Source organism: Stegastes partitus, unplaced genomic scaffold (genome assembly GCF_000690725.1).
Source record: "Stegastes partitus isolate 25-593 unplaced genomic scaffold, Stegastes_partitus-1.0.2 Scaffold42, whole genome shotgun sequence".
Taxonomy (NCBI): domain Eukaryota; kingdom Metazoa; phylum Chordata; class Actinopteri; family Pomacentridae; genus Stegastes; species Stegastes partitus.
The window spans coordinates 515,489-539,212 of NW_007577773.1; the positions used below are offsets into that span (position 1 = coordinate 515,489).

At 42.2% G+C, this 23,724-nt stretch overlaps 1 protein-coding gene across 4 annotated transcripts in view; it reads left to right on the forward strand.

The window, feature by feature from the left end:
- The window catches only part of rxraa (retinoid X receptor, alpha a), a 112,731-nt gene that overhangs the window by 5,539 nt on the left and 83,468 nt on the right, over nucleotides 1-23,724 (forward strand). For all 4 annotated transcript variants that reach the window (XM_008304857.1, XM_008304873.1, XM_008304865.1 and 1 more), the window contains exon 2: nucleotides 22,660-22,773. In XM_008304857.1, the coding sequence (XP_008303079.1) occupies nucleotides 22,660-22,773 (114 nt within the window). The remainder of the gene's footprint in view (nucleotides 1-22,659; nucleotides 22,774-23,724) is intronic.

A 23,724-nucleotide genomic window follows, 5' to 3' on the forward strand; every position in this document is an offset into this window, starting at 1 on the left:
AACACTGGCTGCCGCCGCCGCTGCAGCAGAAACAGAGCCAGGTAATTAAGGCTGTGTCTCGCGCTGCTCCATCACAGCTTCTTTTTGAGGTCGCAAGCAGCGAGAGGAGGTGTCCCAGTGTGCCCCACGCCCTCCTCTCTCCTCCCCGCCGCCGCCGCCGCCATCGCCGCTGCTGTTACGATTGTCTGTCACCTTGCCAGATGCCGCTGGGTGGGTGGTGGAGGGGTGGGCTTTCACGCACCGCTGGGCACAGGGGCACGGAAATCCCACAGCATGCAAAACACCTCGGTTGTGTTCTGTGTGTGTGACTCTGTGTACGAGTGGGTGGGTGAAAACAGAAAGCGGCACTTTTGAGAGCAAAGAGTGAAAGTAATGTACTGTACATTTACACTTGCACGCCGACGGATAGTTATGTTAACTGTAATCAAGCAGCTCTGGTGTCTGTGTTTTTGTATTCCATTTTAGCTTATGCAGTCATTTCTAAATGCCCTGTAGCCCCTTGTTTTGAGTTATTTTTAATGTTGAAACACTCATCTTAATGCAAGGATTTGTCATTATCGTTGCGTATGTATGTTCAGCCAATCTGGAATGTTTTTATATTTATAGAAAAAAAAAAATCAAACACAAAAAGCTTGCCAAGATAGACCAAAAAACTAGCTGAGCATATCCCCATTTTTCTTCTTCCAGTCAGGTGAAGATTTGTCCTGCCATGAAAATGAGATACGACCCCAATGAGCCCGCCTCACGCTGTCACATTTGAGAGCAGTCCCAATTCAAAGTTGAAATTCAGTCATTTCTTCTTCAGCGAGAAAGAGACAGACTTGCTTTGAACACACAACGAAGCACTCATATCTGGGAAATGAACTTATTTGGGAGCAGCCACGATTTAAATTAGACCAAGAGAGAATAAGGCGCAGTGGCCCATGGGCACAAACACAGGTAGCTTATAATAGCCAATGACTCAGTTTCTCTAAGGTTATGTTTCTACACTCTACACATTGTCAGGCAACCTGTAGCTGTGACAGTAATTTAATAACAAGCTCAGCTGTACCTTGTCCAATTATTAGTTAGGAAACCTGGCATTCTCAGAGGGTTGTACAAGTCCCACAATAAAGAAACCTCTCCACAATTTTTTGAGCATTTTCAGACGCTCCACTTGCTTATTTCGTCCATTAACTTCTATGACCGATGCAACTCGAGGCACATATGTCTGGAGGGAATTCAAAAGCAACAATAGTGATGATTCATTGAATGAGTAATGCAAGCTCGGTTCTGATGAGATCATGTTCAGCTACAAATATTGTCAAATCTGTAGCTGTTTGTATTTGCTTTGGGTAAAACTTTCCCATTTGATTCACTTCCTCCAGCTGTTTTCTTCCTTTCCCCCCCTCAAAACAACTCTTTAAGCTGCACATAAGTCCTTCCCCCCGTTTTAAACAGTTCTTCACCTCAGGAGCTCCGTCTTAAACGCTTCTTTAATGTTGGTTAAAATTCAAATAAAATGCCATTATTGTAATTGCTTCCTTTTGGATTTTATCACTTGGACTGATTCAATAACTGGGGAGGTTTATGACTTCTGCTTCTCACCTCAATAACACGATGCCGCGTAGCAACATGCCATTGCTAGACCTGCTTGCTCAGAGTTATGCGTGCTATTTTGTTCTACAAATACGTGGGTTGTATCAGAACAAAAGCTGCCGTTCACCTGGCAAATATAATATTACACATTATAAGGGCTACTTTTTGTGAGATTAGAAGCGATATAATTCGAAACAACGAACGTCCGTGTATTAACTCTTGACATACAGCTGCTAATAATAAATTTGCCAGCTTTGTAAAGCATCCCTAATTGCAGAAAGTCGTTACATTGCTGAAGGGGTGTAATGGTATGTGAGCTGCTCGGTACGCGACGTTCCTTTCACTATTCTTACAGTGTCGTACTTATGCGTTATCTGCATAAAGCAAAAGTTGTGCTCAGCTGTCAGGAACCGTTGCAAGGACCTCACATTATATCACATGCTTGTTTGTTGTAGCCTCGCTTGCTGCACTGTGCCTGATCCAGCAGCAAACAGTAGGAAGTTTGTCTGGGAACACAACTTCTCTCTCTCCCTGCTCATTTTAGAGGGATCACCTTTTTTCTCCAGGCTGGTTTTGACTTTTATCATCATCAGCTCCATAGGCTATGTGTGTTGTCTCTTTAGCTGATGTTGATTGTACTGCGTGTCGGAACAGCTCCTCTTTGGCTTTTCCCTTGCAAAACGAACTTGACATTCATTTATTGGCTGTTGAAGAGTTGAACATGATTTAATTTTAGGCGAGTGAATATGAAATTGCATCATACTCCTGTTTGTATTTTAGTCACGCAGGCATCTTTGGATGAGCTATGCTTGTTCTTGTGATCTATAAAAATTTCCACAATAGTCCGGAGGCACAGTTGGCAAAACAACATTCGTCGAACAAGTGTCACGCATTTTACAAGACAGGAAGTGGACATGCAGCATTACAGTGAAATCTCACAACGTTAGATAAGTTAACCAGTCGTATTGAGCTCTTCATTGGAGAATTTAGTCACTGTTTGACATGGGAGGCTTATACAGAGATACGCTTCCTCCTACAATGTAAAACATTCATGTGAAATAAGTACATGGATTTAACTAGTCCAGCATTTCAAAGAGCTCTCAAAATTAAAACGTCTCCTTAGAAAAGAAGACTGTATGTGTCGACATGCTACAACCTGAAGACAAGATTAACCAGACGTGCACACACACACACATATGCACATTATATGATGTACCGTACAAATAATATACATCCATCTTTATATTGCTTTAATATTTATAATGTTGTGCACTGTCAAAACATTGAGACCAAATGTATTTCGAGGCTTTTGTGTTTTTTGAAACGCTAACACAGCCCAATTGAATAGAACTGAATTGAATTCGAGGGAAATGATGCACTACTTGTGCAGCAAGCTAGATGCCACAAGTGAGGTGAAATCAGTCAAGCACACATTCCCACTGTGTGCTGTTCTTTTTTTTTTTTAAGTTGAGCGCTTCATACATTCTGTACACAACAGAAATATATGTTGGCAGCAGGCACGTGGACGCCTTGTTTGCACAATGTCACATATCTACAAACAGAAAGGGACTGTAATCATAAAAAACTCAATTTACTACTCGACATCTGTTTGTCTCCTATTGATCTGGGTATATTAAATAGAATGTCCTATTTATTTAAGCGTACAGCACAAGCCTTTGTCACGCGGCTATATGATATTATGCAGTATTTTTTTTTTTACTTCGATCAGCTCTCTCATTCTTCACCATACACGTGTTTGCATGCCAGCCTAATTACTCATAATAACCTTATACAGTAACCACTTGCGAGCTTGTTCTTGTTTCTATAGTGACTGTTGTGTTCGGTTTCTGTTGGAACACGTTTCAGGCCCCCCGTTGTCGCACTCGCTAGGTTTACACATTTGCATCTGTCCTGTTGCTCAGGATCTCTCGATGTCAGGTTGCGGCATAAATTTTACGAAATAAAAGCAGTTTTCCTCTGATATCTTGCCACCTGCCCGTAGAGGTCTGAGGTTTTTCATCCTGAAGGTTGTTCTCTCTTAATTTTTCCCCTCCTTGGAGTACGTCCTGCTGGGATTGAGGATAGTTGAATCTGCCGTCCAGCTGGAGGAATTCCAGACACCATAAGGAGATGCACTCAAGACTCCATGCATTAGGAAGTTTTCTTTGACTTTCATGTCCTTCTGCCTGGAAAAAAAACAACAACTGGATTTAGGTTCCACTTTCGCAAAGGCCCTGTAAGATTAAAAGGCTGTGACTGCAATTATGATAAACAGAAGATCCATTACAGGGACTATCAAACAGTCTGGATTACTGATGAGATGGGTGATACTAGCAGATGCAAAAGGACTGACACAGGTCAACTGAGACGCACAGCCTCAATATGTTTGTCCCTAAGAAGTTGTAGTTTACATTATTTTTCACAAATTACCGTGCATGCGAGAGACAAGAAGGAAAAAAAAAAAAAAAGATAATATGCGAGATAACAGGGTTCCTTTGTGGGTTTTTCCTCCGCCTGCAGTAGTGAAAGAGCGATTAACTGTTTGTTGACGCCTGCAGGTCTAGCATGTACATACATCCGCCCAGACTGTGGCCTCTCGGCCTCGACGCACACACCTGTACGCACACGGCCAGGCGTGCGCGCGTATCCGCACAGTCTGCGCAGAAGTCTGGAGGGCTTTGTCACCTATGGTTAGACACCTTGCTGCGACCGTCTGGTTGAAGGAATGTTCTCAACGGCAGGAAGGTGGAAGGGTGTTAAGAGCAGAGGGGGAGGGGCCGTCTATCTGGAAAAACGACACAACGGCAAACACCATTACTCTTGATGCTGACATATGAACATGCTGTACTCTTCATTCCAGCCTGATGAACACTGTACCAAACAAAAACAAAATGTTTTACCCCTGCCAGTGGCATTAGTGACTGGGTGACGTTTCATCGGGGACACACACTGTATGTGGCTGTTCCCTCCCTTCCTGCGCCTACAACGTTCACAGTCTACCTATTTTAACATTTTATTTTCCCATAAGGGAAATTTACTTTGCAGACAGGGCTCGCCGCAAAATCGCCCAGCAGAGCCATTTAATACAAAATAATAGGGCCGCATAATATTAGACAACCATGAAACACATAGTAAATTGCTCCAATATAAACCCATCTTGACCACAATGAAAGCAGGGTGCACTTATTTCATTTTTTTTTAACTGAACACCACTACTTAGTCACTTAAAGCAGGGAGAATGAATGAATGCAGCATTAAGTGGCTACTGAGTTAAACGCTCTTTCTTATTGGCTGCAGAATTTGTTAACGTGCTTATTAGACTGAGAAAACCCTCATATTGTGCCACCATGGAAAAAGAAAAAATCTCATTCCTGTAAATGGATTATGTACATGGCCTCATATCGCTGTTCCAAGACGGTGTGTACTTTGCTTTTCCTGATACTAATAAATTACAGTATAGCTTTTGCTACTGAGGAGAAGCGAGTTGAACAACCAGGTTTACTGGACAGACGGAGACAGGCAGGCGTGCAGGTGCTGGTCATGTCTTTGTCATCAGCGCTCTGCATACCAAAGTGCTGACAGTTGCCTGCACAAACGGCCCCGACAAGTTCAAGTGTCACTTTAAGGATACTTTCTTCTGTTTTAAGCCGGAGTTGGAAACAGGAGAAGGCTGCCGAATAAATAGGACAGACGTGAGCGTTGAGTTGTTGGTGTTGGCAAGTTGTGTAGGTTTGTGTACAGTATTTTACGAGGCCTGAAGCTAACACTTACTTTTATTATGCATTTATTGATTTTCTTTAATTTTTAAAAATAAATTCACTAATGTTTTAGTCAGTTTTCTATTACTGAAAGGTCCCAACAATTTTATCTCAAGGTGATGTCCTCAGATTTTGTAATATTCAGTTTACAATGATGTAAAACAGAAAAGAAATGGAAAACACATCAAAGTGAGAAACCTGTGTGTTTGTGTGCTTGGTAACTTTAACTGAATCGTTTGTTTACTGAAAATAAACATCGAAAATTGGGTTGCAGCTAAGGATTATTTTTGGTCTGTAAATGTCAAATGTGTTGTTTTCTGCAAACCAAATATATTTAGTGTACTAACATAGAGAAGGAAGGTGCAGTAATCTGACAACTTTGACTTTTTTTCCTATAAAAATATTCAAACCAATCAATCGATTGTCAAACAAGTTGGAGATTTTTTAATAGTCGACAACTAATCGACTAATTCTTGCAGGTCTAACACCCACATTTTTATGTATTTCAATATAAGAAGAGATGTGTGTGTGTCCTGGGTGATGCGTCACTGTTTGCAAGTCCGCATGTGTTTTTTTTGTGCCACATGCTTGATTATCTCATGTCACAACATGTGCGCTGTGTCGGCGGCGGCGAAGTCCGCGGCGCGCTGATTCATGAACTGATATATGTGGAGCGGTGCAGAGTGGAGTAGCTGAGAATCGAGAGCGCTGTCTGGGAGAGGTAAGGTCAGGGGTTGTGGCTGGGTCACGCTCTGTGGGAGAGGAGCAGCCTCGGCAGACATGACAGCGTTTGTATGGAGGCGAAGAGAAGGGGAAAAGTAGTGATGGAAGGAGGGGGAAGAGAAAAAAACAAACTGAAAACAAAACTGGATCAGCGTGGAGCCGATTAAAAGGAAGCAGGAAGCGTGTTGTTTTTATTTAGGTCTTGCTTCACTCAGTGCGTGGCTTTTCTTTCTCATCACTGCAGCCATTGTTAGTAACAGAGTTAATTGTTAATTGATCCAAACAACGATAAAACAAGGCAACTAATCTCCCTCTCGCTGACACACACACTCACACACACACAAACTCTCACACACATATGGGCAGTGGAGAATGAGAGTGGATGTTTATTACAGGATCCTAGTGGATGCTAAGGTGCCCTGGGGGCTATTAAAGCTCTCACTTAAAAGGCACTATTGGGGAACAGTGATGTGGGCTGCCTCGAGGAGGAAGGGGTAGAGGGGCTGTAGGAGGAGAAAGAGAAGAAAAGGGGAAGAAAGAGAAGTCCTTGGAACAGCGAGCAGAAGGAGGGAATAAACAGAGTGAGCACATCTGGATTGCCTCAGCAGAATATTTGTGCAACATCTGGAAAAATTCCCTGGAATTTAAGGGTCCCCTCCTTTCATTTCAGTTATTTTTTTTTCTCCTTTTCACTTCTTCTCCGTCCTGTTTTCTGCATCTTCAAAGTCTCTTACCTTAGCGCGGCAGGCACGTAAATACTCCCGGAGTAATGCATGTTGAGCCCTTGCAGAGTTTATAGCGGGCCAAATTGGGCCCATGTGACCAACTCCCCTTTGTGCAGGGTCGGGCTAATTAAGTGGCACAGAAGTGAGAGGGCACCCGGCTGTGGATCCAGACTTAGGCCAGACCTGAGCCAAACACAACCCCTCATAAAAAGGGAGAAAAAAAAAAAGGGAAAAAGAATTCCACCACTTTCTACAGACAGTAAACTTTAACTCGTAGCATAAAGAATAACCTCTTTGTTTTGTTTTCGCCAGAACCTTAATGTACTTTTTCTGCAAAAGGCATAAAAGAGCCACTATATGATTTAAACACAAACAGGCTTTCTTTGTGTTATTGGGAGGAAAAAAAAAAAACAACTTTAGCCTTTTCATGTAGTAGTTTGCTCTCATTGAACAGAACGTACTTAGATTATGTTCATGAGCTTCCCTTTGAGATATAAAGTCCCAAGAGACACAAAAAAACCCCTTCATACTAATCAACATCTTCACTCGCTTTGTATCACTCAAAGTCCACGGTGCTGTGTTCCGCTACAAGGCCCTTACAGTACATTACAGATGCACAGCGAGGCTTTTGTCTTTCTCTGCAGTGAGATCACAAGAGCGGTTCTCTCTCCTCTCATCACCGGCGAAGCAAGCCTGTGTTCATTAGCGATTAAGATTCAGACGGGCTCCAAGCGCCTTCTGTCTTACCTGAGCGAGGCTCCTTGTGGGTCGGGCGGCGCTGACAGGCAGGTAGCTTACTCGGAGCGGAGGGGAGAGCAGGAGAGCGCAGAGGTACATGCTAATGTGGCGACTGTGCTGATCAAAAGAGATGCATCACGGTCTCCTTCTGATGGGCTTACTGATGCTGGGCCCCCCTGAGAGCTACAGTATGCACAGGCAGGAGCAGGGCAGTGATCAGAGGGAGAAAGAGAGGAGGACGGGTTGAGAGGGAAGGAGGGAGGAGGGGAAGAAAGAGACACTTGTGTAGAAGAGGATAAACGACAGTGAATGAAAGAAACGGGGGAAAGATGAGGGGAGAAATCCAAGGAATATAAAACAGTTGGGAGACGAATCAACAAAACCTTTTAAAAGACTGAACTTTCAAACAATGCAAACAGCCACAGATATAGTAGTAATAATCTATAACAGCTGTTGCACAGCATCCTGCTATGATGTGGAGCTTGTTTCCTTCATTATCTGGTCGTCTGAAATAGCCGGCAAACACGCCGCCAATCGTCTCTCTTTCGGCGAGGACACTGAGCTGATTTTTCCCCCATGTTGCTCTGCAGTTGGCCTACATCTTTCTGCCTGGCTGAGCTGACAAGTTGCACTCCTCTCTAGGAATGCTGATGTTGATGATACAGTTGACTGTATGTGTTTGTGTGTGTGTGAGGTTAGAGGATGTATATCCAGAGTTGTGTGTGGCCTCTCTGCGTGATGTTGTGTGCAGGAACCAATATGCTTAGCTTGTAAAAAAAACCAAAAAAACGATTAAGATAAATAACAACAAAGAATCCAGCTGAAAATTGGATTATAGAAAGACTCTTTGCAGTAAACTGTTTTTTTTGTTTGTTTGTTTTTTGTACCAGCAGCTTAGTTTCATTCTCATTCTTACATTTTCTCTAAAAGCTTTGTAAAAACTCAGAATCATTGTATCTACAAGTGTTGCAACAATGCTTGTAGTGCATTGTTCCTATTATTTTTATTATAGATCTGAATTTGCAACGGCAGAACAAAAAAGGAAATATATTTTTTCTTTTTTTAATCTTTCTTTTTTTGCAACCACTTTAAAACTAATTGATAAATTGTTCAAGCTCTCGTAGTAAACACACTTAACACAATAATGGATGAACATGAGCACAAATGACTGATTTGATGCACTCGCACGCACGCAGGACTTTTTCCTAAAATCACATTATGACAGCGGGGGTCATGCTTTTGTTAAAATTTGAATCTGACAGCCCGAGGGCCATGTAACACACGTAACCTCTACATCAAGCTTCAGTGGGACACATTTTCCCCGTGCCTGTAGGTAATCGCGTATGCAGACATCTCTGTGCGGCCCAGCAGAATGACCTTGCTCTGGCTTCATCCACTTGCACATGCCTTGATCCAAATTAACTTTGCTGCTTTGGACCCTATATTGAGAGGGAGCGCCACTGCTCAGCTCTAAGCCGATCTGATGGTCTGTCTCTCTTGGTCAGTAATTGTTATTTGATATAAGAGTTTTCTACCCTGGAAGGCAGATTTTCGTATTTTTGGAGCAGCCTTATGCTTCGCTGGCTCATCACATCTTGCGGCGTCTGCAGGTAGACGTGCGATGATGTCATCTATGGCATTTCAGCAGAAGAAGTGCGCTGCCGGCTCTGAAAAGGTGCCTCACCTCTTGACCTGGACCTCTCTACAGTATCAAAATAAACCTGAATGTTATTGCTCTAGTTATTTGTTTTTTTTCTTCAATGCGGCTGCTCTCACTTCTAGTCCGCTCAGTAAAACTTCAAATAAATCTTTTAAGGTTAACCAAAAGGGTTTCACTTGTACATCATAAATGCTTCTAATAAATACCAAGATTGTGTACATTTGCGGCAAGAAAATGATCATAAAAGTTAAATTCGGTGACTGTGCACACAGCGAGGTGCTGTAGAAACAAGCAATGTCAGTCGGTTGACAAAATAAAAATGAAGTTACATCATGCAGCTGCATTTATCGGTTTTCCTGCTGCAGGATCCTCGTCACAAATAACTTGAGAAACATGCTTTTGGCAACTAAAATAGGATGTAGAAGATGTATAATCAATCCTATTAGATGATTCATAAATCTCATTTGTTGTAGTTTGGGAGCAGTATGCAAAAATGATTCCTAAGAGTTTAACATATGACGCTAACTTATGACATGCAGTTTTCATGTAGACCGCTGCGGAACACACGGTGAAGCCATAAGTTCATTATGTAAACACATACTGTAGCTCAAGGGATATGCATGTCATATAAGGTCACACATACATCACGTCCTCCGTGTTGTGGCTGATATGATCTTCGTTGCAGCAGCCCTCTGGTTTATCTGAAACGCAGTGTTATGAATGGACTGCGCTGCGCCAGAGGGGTCAGACTGATTGGAGAAAAGCACCACGTGCCGATCTGGTTCATCAGTTGCATTACACGACATCGATCGGCTCAGATCCGGTGGGGAATCTCCAGATAGAGTTCACTTATTGAAATGACGAGCAGCGAGCGACAGATTTCATTCTCGTATGTGCACACAACATATGCATTGCCTCTGTGCGCCTCTCCCGCTCTCCACGGATGTGAATGAACGACTGGTATTCTACGTCCCTGGGCTCCGGGGGATTGACTGAGCTTATGACCAGCTTAGCCCCTAGTCCTACGCCTGATCGGCAGCTATAGTTTCCTCTCTGGATGGACGGCAGGAGGGGTTGATGGGGTACCAGTGGCATTTAGCATCTCCCGACATGTCACCCTGCATTATACTATATGTGCATCTCAGTCGTACATTTTACATTCCACTCAGATAAACGTTGAGTCACCAGAGTGCGTCAGTCAGCGCCACCATCAAAGTGTCTCCTCGTGAGGCTGTTTTTGTCATTGAATGTTTCATCAACTTTTGTAAGTGTTGTAGTTTACGTGTTCTCGCTTTGCTCAAAGCCAGTATTAATGTCCACATGTGTATTGTTTATATGGTTTTGCACACATGTGGCTTATTCTGAATGAGAAAATATATTCATACAGCCCTATTGTCCGAGCATTCTGGCACACTTTTGCTGTCACTTTGACTTCAAATGTGCGACGTCTCTGTTTTGTTTTTTTTACCATTTCCCCGTCCTTTGCATTTACCCAGGATAATGGGCAGTGTATGTTACAGCCATTAGCCTGTCACAATGGAGCTGTCTCACACTGGAACCGTGTCCCCTCCTGTTATGATCATTTTCATGCTATCTCAGGCTCTCGCTTTGTTTCCTGTCTCAGAGGGAACGGCTCGCTCAAGTCTTTAATGCTCTGTTTTTGTGCTCACTGAAAAGCCTTCGCTTCCTACCCAGCGTACAGTGCAGCATCACACTCGCTATGCCGAGCCTCATCCCCCCCGTGGAAGAGAAATAATTTATAAAATGAAATCTACATTTGTTGTGTAAATGACCACATGCTGTAGGATATTTAATCCTGCCTGCAGTCGATCCCAGTCATGTGACTTGACCTAGTTTTGTATGCCTCCCTCTGCCTGTCTCTCTGCTTTTTTTTTCTCTCTTTAATTCTCTTTTCTCTCTTTCTTCCGTAGTGTTGCTTTGCTCTCCTGTTCTTCCTCTGTTTATCCCCCTCCTTTTCTGTCTTCTTCCATCCATTTGTTCTCCCCTGTGTTTGCTGCTGTTCTTTTTCATGACTGATCCAAGGATTTGTCTCTTTCTCCTGATGTGTTAATATCTTCAGCTCTGTGGCCAATACCTTTGTCCTTGATTAGGCGCTGAACACAAACCGATTTAAAAAATAAAACATGCGAAGGACACGGAGAACGCTGACTTACAGAATGATTGCCAGCGTGACAGCATAATATGGGCTATTATTGGAGTCGTGCGTCATCTCATCATCCTTCGCATCCGTGAGATTTTCAGCCACGAGACAGTTATGCACAATCACTTCAGTTTCAGAAATGTCAGCTGATGAATCCGGCAAGTCAGGCTTTCGCATCTGACTTTCAAGATTTGACTTTATTAAGACGTCCTTTCCCGCAAAATGAATTTCACCTTGTTGGACAACCATATGAATTTGTGATCGTATAATTAAACATTCATTGGTTGTAATTTAAAGGTGTGTATCTACCCCTTTGGTTCTGTGCCAGTGCTGGTTTTAATTGCAGTGTCCTTGTCTTGAATCTTGGTGTGACTTACATGAGTAAATATAAAAGTTGTTAGATTTATTAGACACGGATTGTCGTGTTTGAAAACCTAAATCTTACTCTCAACTTTATTTTAAACTGAGTGCAATAAGAATGAATGCCCCGCTGACATTTAAAACAGGTGAAAAAGACAAATCAGTGTTCATTCAGTGTTGTAGTGCCGCCTCATTTTCCTCCGTTCAGCTCAGTCGCACCTTGAATAAAGCAATCTAGAAAGGTGCAGCTTCTTGCAAAAGTGTAGACATATTTGTTTGTGGCAATCCAAATGATTATATTCACAGCAGTCTGATAAAATGTTCTGAGCAGAGTCAGAAATCCACCAGTTCAGCAGTTTGATAAACCTCGCAGAAAGTTGTTACGGGCCAGACAAACTGTCATTAGCAGAATGCATATGCTTACAAAGACAAAGGAGACAAGGTGGAGTATTTGTACTTTGCACAATATAGTATTTGGCTCCGAGAACAGGATAGATTGATGGATAAATGGATAAATGGATGCATGTCTAGATGGAGGTCTCTGTAAGAGCAGCTGCAGCCTGCTTGGCACACCCTCAAGTGGAACGATTTGGTCGCCTCTTGGAATGCGTGGCATGTATCCATTCCTGAAGAGCGCAAGAGATCACTCAGCCTTTGGAATAATACTGTAACCCATAACAAGCCTCAGCTGTTTCACTTTCCCCCCCCCACAATGAACAATATACACTCTTCATGTCATGTTTTTTTTTTTTTTTTTTGCACATTTTATGTTTGTTTATGTATACATCAGCTTTTTTCTGTGTTGCCTTACAAGTGGCTTATAGGCTATTACAGGCCATTATGTCGCTGCAAATATGAATCAGTGATACAGCCTGAGTGTTAAAGCTTTCAGTGTCAAGGCTTTGAGAAAAAGAAAATCTGTTTCTGAGTAAATAGCAGTGAAAGAATCTGTGTTTTTATTTTTTTTTTTCATCCTCTGTAAATCAAAATGATTGAACCCTAGTGTTAGAGCTGAAGCACAGGAAACATCATGACTATGGTACTGTCTGCTGTATTATGTGCACCGGTTGTTGCTCCTTATGGATTGCATTCTGTTGGTGAGGAAAGATTTTTCTTGCGGAATCAGTCCTGTAGAGGTTTTTTTTTTTTATTTTTTAAAGATAAAACTCATAAAATTTAATGAAAGTCTATTATCATGAACCCTTTTTGCAGAATTGGCCCATTTAGGAGTAATTATTTTACTGCTGACTTTAAAGGCTCAGCAGGGTTTCTACTCCTTGCAGTATTTTAGACTTTTTTTTTTTACATAACATGCATAAAGTGCCAAAGAGCAAGTTGAGATCCTTAGCCAGATCTTTCCTGGACCTCCTCGAGCCTGTGCCAAAGACCAGAGAATTAATTAGGCCGTCGCTGTGCCAAAACGGCTTTAAATGTTGAGTTGATGGAAAATCGATTTCATCTTTTAGGATGTTTCTTTAAGCCATATGTAAAGGGCCAGAAATTTATAAAACCAACCTTCCTGTTCAGCGTATCTTTCGGTTCAAGTTAACAAAACTTGGACCAAACAGTCAGTGGCCTGGTGAAAGTATCATATTTGCGATTTCTGTACATGCTGTGTCCATTCAGAGTTGTGTAAGTGTTCTTAAGTCTGGAAGTGCTTACTGAGAGTCCAAATGAGTCTGATATACATAATATGTGCACTTTATTATTGGAAAGGAAGTAGTTGGGAAGAAATTACGCATTTTCTTCTGTCTTTATTTTGAATTTTGAAACCGGAGCTTTAGCTTCTGACGCACTCGCCAAATTAAGAGGACGTGGTAGAAAAAAACGGAATGCGCTCTCTTCAAACCTGCACAAATAGAAATAATTATTAAGCTCGTTGAATTTCATTCACAAATGGCTTGCTGGGAGCTCAGATGCCAGGTTAAAGTATGTTTATTTTCAAGCATTCAGAGTAATTATGCAAGACGGCTCCTTTTCAAGGCACAACAGTCTTTAGCCATGCCATTAATACGGGACCTAAAATACCGTTACTTGAGCTGTTCCTCAGGGAGGGAGCCCTGCTGTCTCCATTTGTTATCTTGGCCCAAACTCTTCATTCCAAAATTTGACTTTGCTCTTTAAGTACTGTTTTCCTGTCCAAGTCATTCTACGTCCAGCTTGGCTCTTTGTGAAACAGCGATACTGAATCAGAGGTGTGTGCTTCACAACCAATTTAATGTAGGTTTGAAACCCCGGATAGGATTTTGCCAATATTTTTCCTTTCTAGAGTCCCTTACTCCCTAATGGAGCTTTACTTGAGTCAACAAGCTGGAATCAACATTACTGGTTTGAAAATCCCCCATTCATATTAATGGCTCCAACTTAAAGAGGCATTTCAGCCAAAGAGTGCACTTAATCCCTGTTTTTAAAACTGTCCTGCAAGTGGGCTGCCTTGTGTAATTCTTATTCTACTGTATTATGAATTTCACTTTTATATTTTTTTTTTTATTGTCGTTCTGCTTTTCAGTGCACACCCATTCAGAGCAGCTGCAGCTCCAGATGTTTTTGTTTCAGGTTTTGAATTATGTAGCACGTCATATTAATATGTTTCACATAAAAGGCTCAAACATACTGTTTCCCATGATAAACGGGTTTGTGTTTTTAAAGGAGGTTTTTACAAAATGCTGATCTTTGGTGCAGCACATAATTATCTACAGATTATTCATGAGTGTCTCAAACCATATCTGAATCACAAAAAGTGCTATTGATTATTTATTTAAGCATGTTCTTCTGCATGTTTACCCTTTGCTGGCTCCAGTTTCTTTAACGTGAGGATGTGCTGCAGATTTTCTGATTTATACCATAATAAAATAAAAAATCTGTCAGTTTTGGACTGTTAATAACAGGCATTTTTCACAGTCTTATGAAACCTTGCATGCATATCTTGTATTATCAGTCATTTCAGGGGTAAAAAGGTTTCAGTAAGAGGAAAGAAATGCAAAATTATGTCAACAGAAGACTCCAGATTTTTTACTGTAGGCGAGTGGGTCTGAATTTAGGTGCACATGTGCCACGTCGGCCAGACTCGAGGTCCAGAAGGCTGAATGATGTAGAATAAGCAAATGTTCAGTAACTTTAGTATCCTTGATTGGTGAATCTGGGTCAAAGTTATAGAACATATTGTTCAGAGTAGAAGAATAGAGGAGGCGGTTGGCAACACAAGCCCTTCCTTCTGTTTTGTCCTTGGGTGTTTGTATGTGTTTACATCCTCAGTATGTGGATTGAAGATGTACTAGGCTGAGGAGGCAGGAGGAGGTTAATGGGAGACTCTGCGCTCCTGTAGAGATGGAAGCGTGGGCGTGTGGAGTCAATTTAGCAGGCTAACAGGAAGCGTGCTCCGGGACCTTCCAGCAGGACTCAGACAGGCAGTGAGTGGGACACAGGTCGCTGAGCTGTACCACACCTCGCTTTCTGTTGCATCTCTGTGCTGCTGTTGATGCATTACATCTCCCCTTACAGAATATTCATCTCCATACTGTGTAGCCAAGCTTTATTCTAGCATCAGTCGCTGGAGGTAATTTGCTTTGATCACTTCGAAACTACGATCAAGGAAAATCGAGGCCGTGAACTACGGCCAGAACTGCATCCAATTGCAACCATTAATCAAGGCTAAAAATAGTAGTTTTTGATACAAGATTGAAGCAGCGCAGTCCAGAGTAAATCCTGCAAAATATTGGATGATTTTCCACCCACAATCCATTAGAGGAAGCACATAAAACAAAGTTTTATCTCTCCCTTTCTGGTGGTAATATTTCACAGATGAGAAAGGGTCAGCGTGTGCTTTGCCAAGAGCTGTTGGTGTGGGCAGATAGTCCGTCATGTGAACAGCTACTGTAAAGATCAGCGGAGGGATAGTGGATTTATTTAAATGCTTCCTTGTGTCCGTTCCTGGGTGAAAGGAGCCTCTTTTACCCTCGCAGCTTTTTCTGAGTCCAATCACACAAATTTGATTAGAGTCGTTTGCCCAACGAGCTGCTCCGGCTGCTGGGCTGCAGTGAGGCCCTTGTTCCCCTATTTGCCCCGGAGAAAGGTTCTGACGTACACAAGTAGTCTTTGAACCAGCCCCTTCTTTTCTTCCCCTCTAACCTCATTTACCACACTCTTTAGTTTTTCTCCCCCCCCCCTCCTTCCCGTCTGTCTGTTGCTGCTCACCAATGGCCTTCCTTTGGCTCCATCACATCACAGCAAGTGAGACAAATGACTGTTATAAATTATCAGGAACCGCTGCTTTGGTGTCATCTCTGCTTAACACCAGTGCAGCGTAATGTTTTATGCAATCCTGCGGGAAGTTCAGCGCATCTCTGTGGGAAAAGGTGAACCCGAGAGACCGGGTGAAACGGAGGCGCTGCCAAAATACATCGATCTGTCATCCAGCATTGGATATTCACAGAATACTTTTGTCATAACTCTACTTTACGGCGGTTGTGTGCGCAGGTGTTCTGTGCATCTGGAGCCAAGTGGATTTGGTTTTGGCATAAAAGCGTGAGTCAGAAGAACCTAGTAAGATAGCAAAGATTAAGAAACTCAACACCAGCCAATCCAGCAACTCGTGGAGGCGGTGGGGTTGGTTATTTACACCCGGAGTCGAAACAGAACTGGAAGCCTCTGTAGGCGGGGCATTGCTCGTGGTGTGTTTTGCCGCAACCACACTTTCAAGTAGTTGTTTCAGGATGTGTGTTAATTTTTGAAAGTGTTATGTACAGCTTTTTTTTTTCTTTTTACACAAGGAGTATACAACAAGACTTTGTAGTTTTACAGATAGTAGTAATAGTAGTGTTAAGGCAATGGTGCGTAGGAGAATATTTTAATTTATTACAGGTTTGTTTTGGTTCGCTGTTTCGATTTATGTTGCTGTGGGTTACTTAAATTCAGCGTGCGTTGTCACTTTGTAGAAAAGAACACGAATTGCTTCAATTAGCTTTTTAATTTAATTAGTAAGAATACATTTTTATTTATTTTTTATATTAGCTATTTGTAAATTGATTAAATTAAGGTTTATTCCATTAGTGATTATTAAAAAAAGTGCTTTTAGAACTAGTAAGATCTACAGGTGCTTTTCATTAATAACTAAAAATGACGCTTTTACAAAGGTCATCTTTGTCAGTTCTACCTTTTCTATAGATGCCTTGCAGCTTCGAATGCCACACCAGGGCAACTGCCACTTTCATTATCCTAAGACTGTGTGAAAGTGCAGACTCAGTTTCAGACAAAGTAGGAAGGCATGTTTTTTTTTTTTTCCTTCTTTTTTTTTTGTGAAAGAACCGTTACAGAAAGGTGCTCTTGTTCATTTCAAAAGCGCCTCAGTTTAGGTCTCACAAAACACAGTCGCTTAATAAGTCATTCAGTAAAGCTGTCCAGTTAACTTTTTATTGGCAGCCCAGACCTCAACAGCGGTTGGTTTGGTGAGTCACAAGTCAAAAAACAAATGAAAGTTTCAGATTTTAGTCACTCTTGTTTTCCAGTTAAGCGAGGACTACTCATAGCGGCGACTTCCTCGTCATTTTGAGGAAGGTTTTGCCGCAAGCAATTTGGTTTTGTTGTGGCTGAACCTGAAAATTTTGTCTTGCAGCCAAGGTCTTCACGGGTATCTGTTTCTGCAGATTTAGTCTAGCCTTCCATTAGAGCTAAAGGAAGAAAAAAAAAAGCCCTCAGGTTACTGATGTTGCCCTTATGATCCAAGGCAGAGCATATCATGGTTCTTAAGAATCTGTAGCCGTAGAAAGACGTAACATTCAGTTTTTCTACTTACATGGCAAATCTACTTTGATGACAAGGGCATCCTCTTAGGCTTGATGCAGTACATCAAATGAAATATGTGTCAGAGACATGTAAGCCTTTCTTCAGCTTAGGGGTCAACTTATATTCTTATCATTGACCTGTCCTGTGTCTAGTTTGGTTGATTGGGAACCTTCAAGGTCTCAGTAATGGCATATATATACTGAGGTGGAATTCCAACCCAGTGGGGATGTTTCTCCAACTAAAGAAGGCGTGTAATCAATGAAAATAAGTGGTAAACCATGTAGAAACATCGACAAAAGGATTTGTGGAAAATATGTCAAAGCTATTTTTCTAACAAGCATAATACTATGATCAGCACATAGGTATTGCCTCCAGTGATCTTTATGGGGTTTGCTTTGTTGTCCTGATAGATCTGCTCAGGCTTTTCTCTGGTTGAGATAAATAAGAGCTTAGAGGCATGTTTAAATATGGCTTCTTCTTTTCCTTTTTTCCCTCTTCGAAATGGATATCATGGGGGAGGAGGGAAGATGGTTTGCTGATGGAGCAGATATGTGCAAAAGAAAAACAAGCTGGATGCTCTCCATGCTGATGATCGTGATCAGAGAGTGATGCAACGCTCGGATGATAAATGTTTGATTATCAGCTGATGGGCCCTGAAGTGTGTGTTGGCTACTCGCTGAGAGGTCACCGAACAGCAAAAAGTAGAATTCTGTCAGCGCACAGAGTATACAGAGGATGGAAAGAAAACATCAGATGATAATTGTTATGCATGATGCCACACGTTTATAGGAAAAAACAAAGATGAGATGTTATAAAAAGCTCTCACTAAGGATGCAACATTTGTTTTTATTCGTGACCAATCTTTTGGTTTTTTTTGGTAATACATCAACTAATCAATAAAATGGCCATCGTGATATCCTTGAGGCTAAAGATGAGGCTTTTGAATTGCTTATGGCTCCGAAATACTTCAAAACACAAAACAGAGAAGCAGCAACAGACTGAAAATGGCAAACAATTTTTTATTTTTTTATTTTTTTTAACTTTAAAGCGAAAAAAACTAAAACCCAAACCCATAGTAGGTATGTCAAGGACATGTGGACAAACACTTGATGAACTGAACACTGAGCCTCCAAGGTTGCCGTAGAGGGCAGGCGGTTCGGGGGGATGGGGAGGGCGTCGCTCTTGTACAGGTTTCCTCTTCCTCACGTGGAGCTTTCCGGCCTGGTATATGGCTGAAGGTGAATGGCATTCACGATGGTAACCATAGTGACTGATGGCCCCTGCTGCTCCGTCCTTCTTCGCGCTCGACCAGGACCTTATCCCCTGGAGTCCCATGAGCGAAGGGCTTTTTTTTTTCTTTTTTTTTTTTATTGCACCTGGGAGATACATTAAGGGCCCAATGAACTTTGACCTTGGGCTTGATCGCCCTGGCAACATGGGACACGAACTATTGTTCCTCTTTAGGAGAACTCGGCTGCAATCCCTTAAACTCTCATAAACGCTTGAATGTATTCGAGTCAAAAGGCTTTGGTTTGTGAGATCTTGTAAAGTCCGCGAGCCCATTCCTTGATGCGTCTGTGACAAATGTCCGTTAATGAAAAACGCTTCAGCGCTGTCCTTATCAGTGGGTTTTGTTATAATGGTAAATTTACACACCTTTGTTTCATTAGAACCTTGTCATTAAGCCTTTCTTTTATTAGCCTTATATCAATAAAAGCCCTTCTTTCATTAGCAGAACATCTCAAAGGCTTGCCTTCATTAGCACAAGGTTGTAAATGCTAGATGCGATTTCATTAGCGGCCTATCTTTAATGAGGAAACCCCCAGCGTGTTTACATTGCTCTGATCCCCCATGATCGCTGGTGAGGTTAATGCTGATTGGCTGTTAGCGGGAGGAAGGTTTGAGCTTGTCCCCCCAAGATTGGATCACGCAGTTATTAAAGCCAATGAGATCTTTGCTGCTCAGAAGTGAAGAGCGAGATCAAACATTTCTGTAATCAAGGTCCTGCTTGAGTAGAAGACATAATGATGCGGCGCGTTCGAGAGGATTTAATGACGAGACATGTACCAACCTCACCAACTCATGTCAGCAGATCCTGAACCTGCATGTACACGTCCACGCACTTTCATCACTTTCTTCAAGGCCCGAGAAGCAAAGGCCTTCACTAAAAACGATTTATCATGCCAACAGGAAAAAGACGGTTACATGCTTCTCAAAATCCAGAATTTCTCAAGTGTTTTTACAGCTGTCAAGCAACTGAATGTTTCATGATTAATTCTTTGTAATTAAATTTCTTTGGGTACGGCTGGGGTTTTAAATTCAAGCTGCGAGTCATTAGCAAATGGGAGGAGTTTTATATAATTTAAAGATGTGTATTTTTATTGAAAATAGCAAAGGAGAAGATTTTTCTTTTTCAGATGCTGATCATGTTCAGGTTCAAACTAATCTGTCCCATTTTCTAGCTCTCCCGTCAAGCTTTAGGTGAAATTCCAGCCCCATGCTTTAGCATTACTCTGTCCCGTGGGAACATTATTCCAGTGGATGGCTTGCAGTGTAGGCCTTTCTTCTTGTGGGGGGAGCTGCTGTCTCCTTAGTTTACTACTGATTTTGGAAAAGTGCAACTTGACTGGGAGGCTGGGCTCATATGTTAATTCCTTAATGTTCAGTGACATTGCTCAGAGCGCTATACCATGTGTCACTGTTTGCCCTCCAACCCCTTTGTACAACCAGGAATGCACTGTGTTCTTGGAGAATTGATTGATTTGGCAAAGATGGAGAAAATGTGGCTGAGTGAGTTGCTTTACTTGACTTCACAGGCTGTATTTGGTCCTCTCACTCCCTTTTTTCCTCTTCCCATCCAGTACTAACAGAGTTTTTCTGCGAAAAAGAACTGTTCTTTGGAGACCAGTAAATTTTCTGCTGTACAGATGATGAAAAGATGGAGTGGTTGATTTGTTCTGATGTCCCTTTGTTCAGCAATTTTGTCTCAAAAGCTTAAAGAAGAAGGCGAATGTACGATTTAATTAGTCTTTCTTTTGTAGTTTATGACCTGATTTATCCTTTGTTTATGATTTATAGTGTGTCAAAAAGACATAAAAGTCAGTTCTGTCTTTACTTTTTCACTTTTTTTGGTGCAATTTCAAGTTTATGCACAACACAATAGTCGGTATCTGGATTATATTAAATGTTTGTATACCAATATTGCAATATTTAATAACTTGAATTATTGCATTGGGGTGATGACAGAAAGACATACAGAAAAATCTCTCACTTTGGCAAATCACATTGAGATGATCTCAACTGATAGATGGCATCTAAGCTGAGAGTAAAAAAAACACTTTTGATTGTATTTCGGGGTGAACTAATCCCATTAGATTGACAGCTTATTAAGAATTTAATCACACGCACACATCGTCTTGATTGAAGTCCAATCAACTTAAGCTGTTGCTTTGCAGAATCATCAACATAAACTGTCATTACATTTCATTCATGCCTTTCCAACTGTTAATGATCCCAATAAAACTGTGTTTTGAGAGGCCTCTCTGTTATTCTGAGATTTCATTTTTCAACATCGAATCACAACAATAGCATTATTAAGCTCAATAAACAACTTGATAAATGATATGTGGAGAAACATGTTTGCTTCTAGCTTAATGAGACAGTCAAGATGCCCTCCTTGTCCGTTTTTTTTTTTTAGAAAAAACATTTCCGATGTTGGGGATGATCTCAGTCTGCGAGTGTTTGTGCTTGCTGGTCCAGACTTGCTTTGCCTTGCCAGTCTCTGCTTCATCTGTAATACTAATCAAAGCTTTGAAGAATGCATCGAACATGAAAGCCCCCCCCTCCTTCTTCCTCACATGTCTTCATAACTGCACATGCACATGGCACACACTCACACTCGCACACCCCTATGAGCAGAAAAATATCAGCATCCCAGACAGCTTATCATGGGGAACTAATTCAATATCCCTTTGCCTGTTTTAAATGTCATTCTCTGAGCTCATCTGGAGTGACATGTTTTTCATGGTGGAAATAAAGGAGCTTTATTGGACTCAGAACACAGTGACGGGGGGCTGGGGGGGCTCCTCTGCCTGCTGCTCTTAATGTTTGCTGGAAATCCAAAGGTCCTCATAAGGAGTGAATGAAGTTTGGATTTGCAGAGGTCTTGCGATGCCAATGAGATTTGCATGAGCCCCCCCAGTCGATAAAGATTGAGCGACTCCTCGTCTGACTGAAAAGTGCACATACAAGTTTCCACTTTAGCTAGAAGCTTCAGTCGTGAAGCAAAATGCTGCTCATAAACCAGTTCGAATCGATCTAGGGAATAATCAAGACTTTCAAAAGACAGCTTTGTTAGAGTTTGTGCCACTAAGTTTGGAACTTTTGTAATTTATCGTTTGAATGTGGTTCTTTTGGCTCCAACATCTGGTTGTGTTTACTTATTGTGTCCGTTCTCCCATCAATTTTTGGGTATTGGGATAATATTAGAAGGCTATAATTCAGGAAGTATTTCTCGGTTTAGGTTTGTTTGTTGCCATTGCTCTTTGCTGGATGATGTCACTGACTGGTTAGTGCCTGTCTGGAGGGGGTACAACCTCCTCAGTTGCCTCATTGTGTCACATAATGACTTCCCTATTGAAAATGACCCCCGTGACCCAAGAGACAGACAGTAAGACGGCCTCATCCAGCCCCTCGAGGCACCCTCGGCCTACTCTGGCATTTTGCCTACACAGAGCTCGCTAACCTCGGTCCCGTGCCCGAGCGCCTTTTGCCTTCCACGAGGCCAGCCTTATCTGGCGCCCTGCGCGATCCACTATCTGAAGCCCTCAACCTGGATCCAGATGACACAGCTGACACGAGTGGTAGGCTGGTGCGGTGCCACCAGAGAGGAGGTCAGGTTGAGGTCCAGCTGGCTGCAGAGCTGTAAATGTGAGAGGTTGGCAGGGTCTGACGGTGGCACAATGCTGGCGGAAATCTTTTCAACCCGTTTGCTCTTCAGTGTCAAACCGAGAGCTCCTAAAGGCAAATTCTGAGTTTCACAGCTGGAGTTGGCATCTGTTATACTAATGTTTAGTCGTGTTTAACATCCGCCGCCTAGAAGCGATTATTTGTCTCTGCTTCATTCAACCCCCGTATCCTTCCTCTCTAATTCTTCTTCGTCTTCTTTGATTACAGGGTTCTTGAAGCCCCAGTGCTCGTTGGCTCCTCCCATGCAGCGAGGCCGCTCCGGTGAGGCTTGTTCCTGTTTCAGCGGAGTGTGTCCCCTCCATCAGCGGCGCCTGTCCTCAGGTAACACTGACTGAGCAAACAAACCTGTTGCTACTTGGTTTCATGGGGGTTCTTGGGTAAAATATGGGGGAATGCACTTTCTCCTGTGCTCTACCAGGTAAGAAATGCATTTGGGATTCTGTATCCATAGTAGCAATCGGATACATTCATGAATGGATCGGCTACAGGTTAGCAACAGGATTTTATTCTTATTTTTTGGGGGGGAAAAACTTAATCATGAGGGTCTTGTTATTTTGAAGTGTACCTCATGACCTGATGCACCAATGGAGACCGTCTAATTATCCAAAATGGCCTCGCTTCTCTTTAATTTAATCTGTTTTCCTGACATCAAAGGCAGATCAAAATGATGTATTTCAGAGATCAGTGCTGCAGTTAGTTCAGTTCAGATGAATCACTGTTTCTCATCCTAACTGCTTAACAAAATGAAGAGTACACACATCAAACAAATAATTCTACTTAAACAAAATCAGTGGTTTTGACGGTCATTTATTTAACTGGTTTTGTCATAGGGAGCGGAAAGTATTGCTTGTTTCTGCTGCACAAATACATGCGAACCCCCACCGCCTCCGGTCAGAGGTGTGGCTGGCTGGGGAGGGGAGGGGGCCCTTTTTTTTTTTTTTGAGACAGCGTTCAGTGTGCTGTTTATGATTAATGGTGTCTTTGCATGTGGAGCCCCCAGTGATGGACAAGTTAACAGAGGTGCTCTAAGACCTGCCCCCTTCCTCCCTGCACCTCAGCCCGCCCCCTCGTGCAAGCAGAGTCTGACATGAGTGGATATTCTTGCACTGCTCTGTCTGGTATGTGGCTAATGAATAGGGGTCCAGGCTGTGCAGAACATGTGGTTATTGTTGATACATTTATCATCCCATCCCCAAGGCCTGCAAACTTCTGCAGCGTCAGTGCTGTGACCAGCTGAGCTGCCTGTCATGTGAGGGGAGCATGACTTGTGTG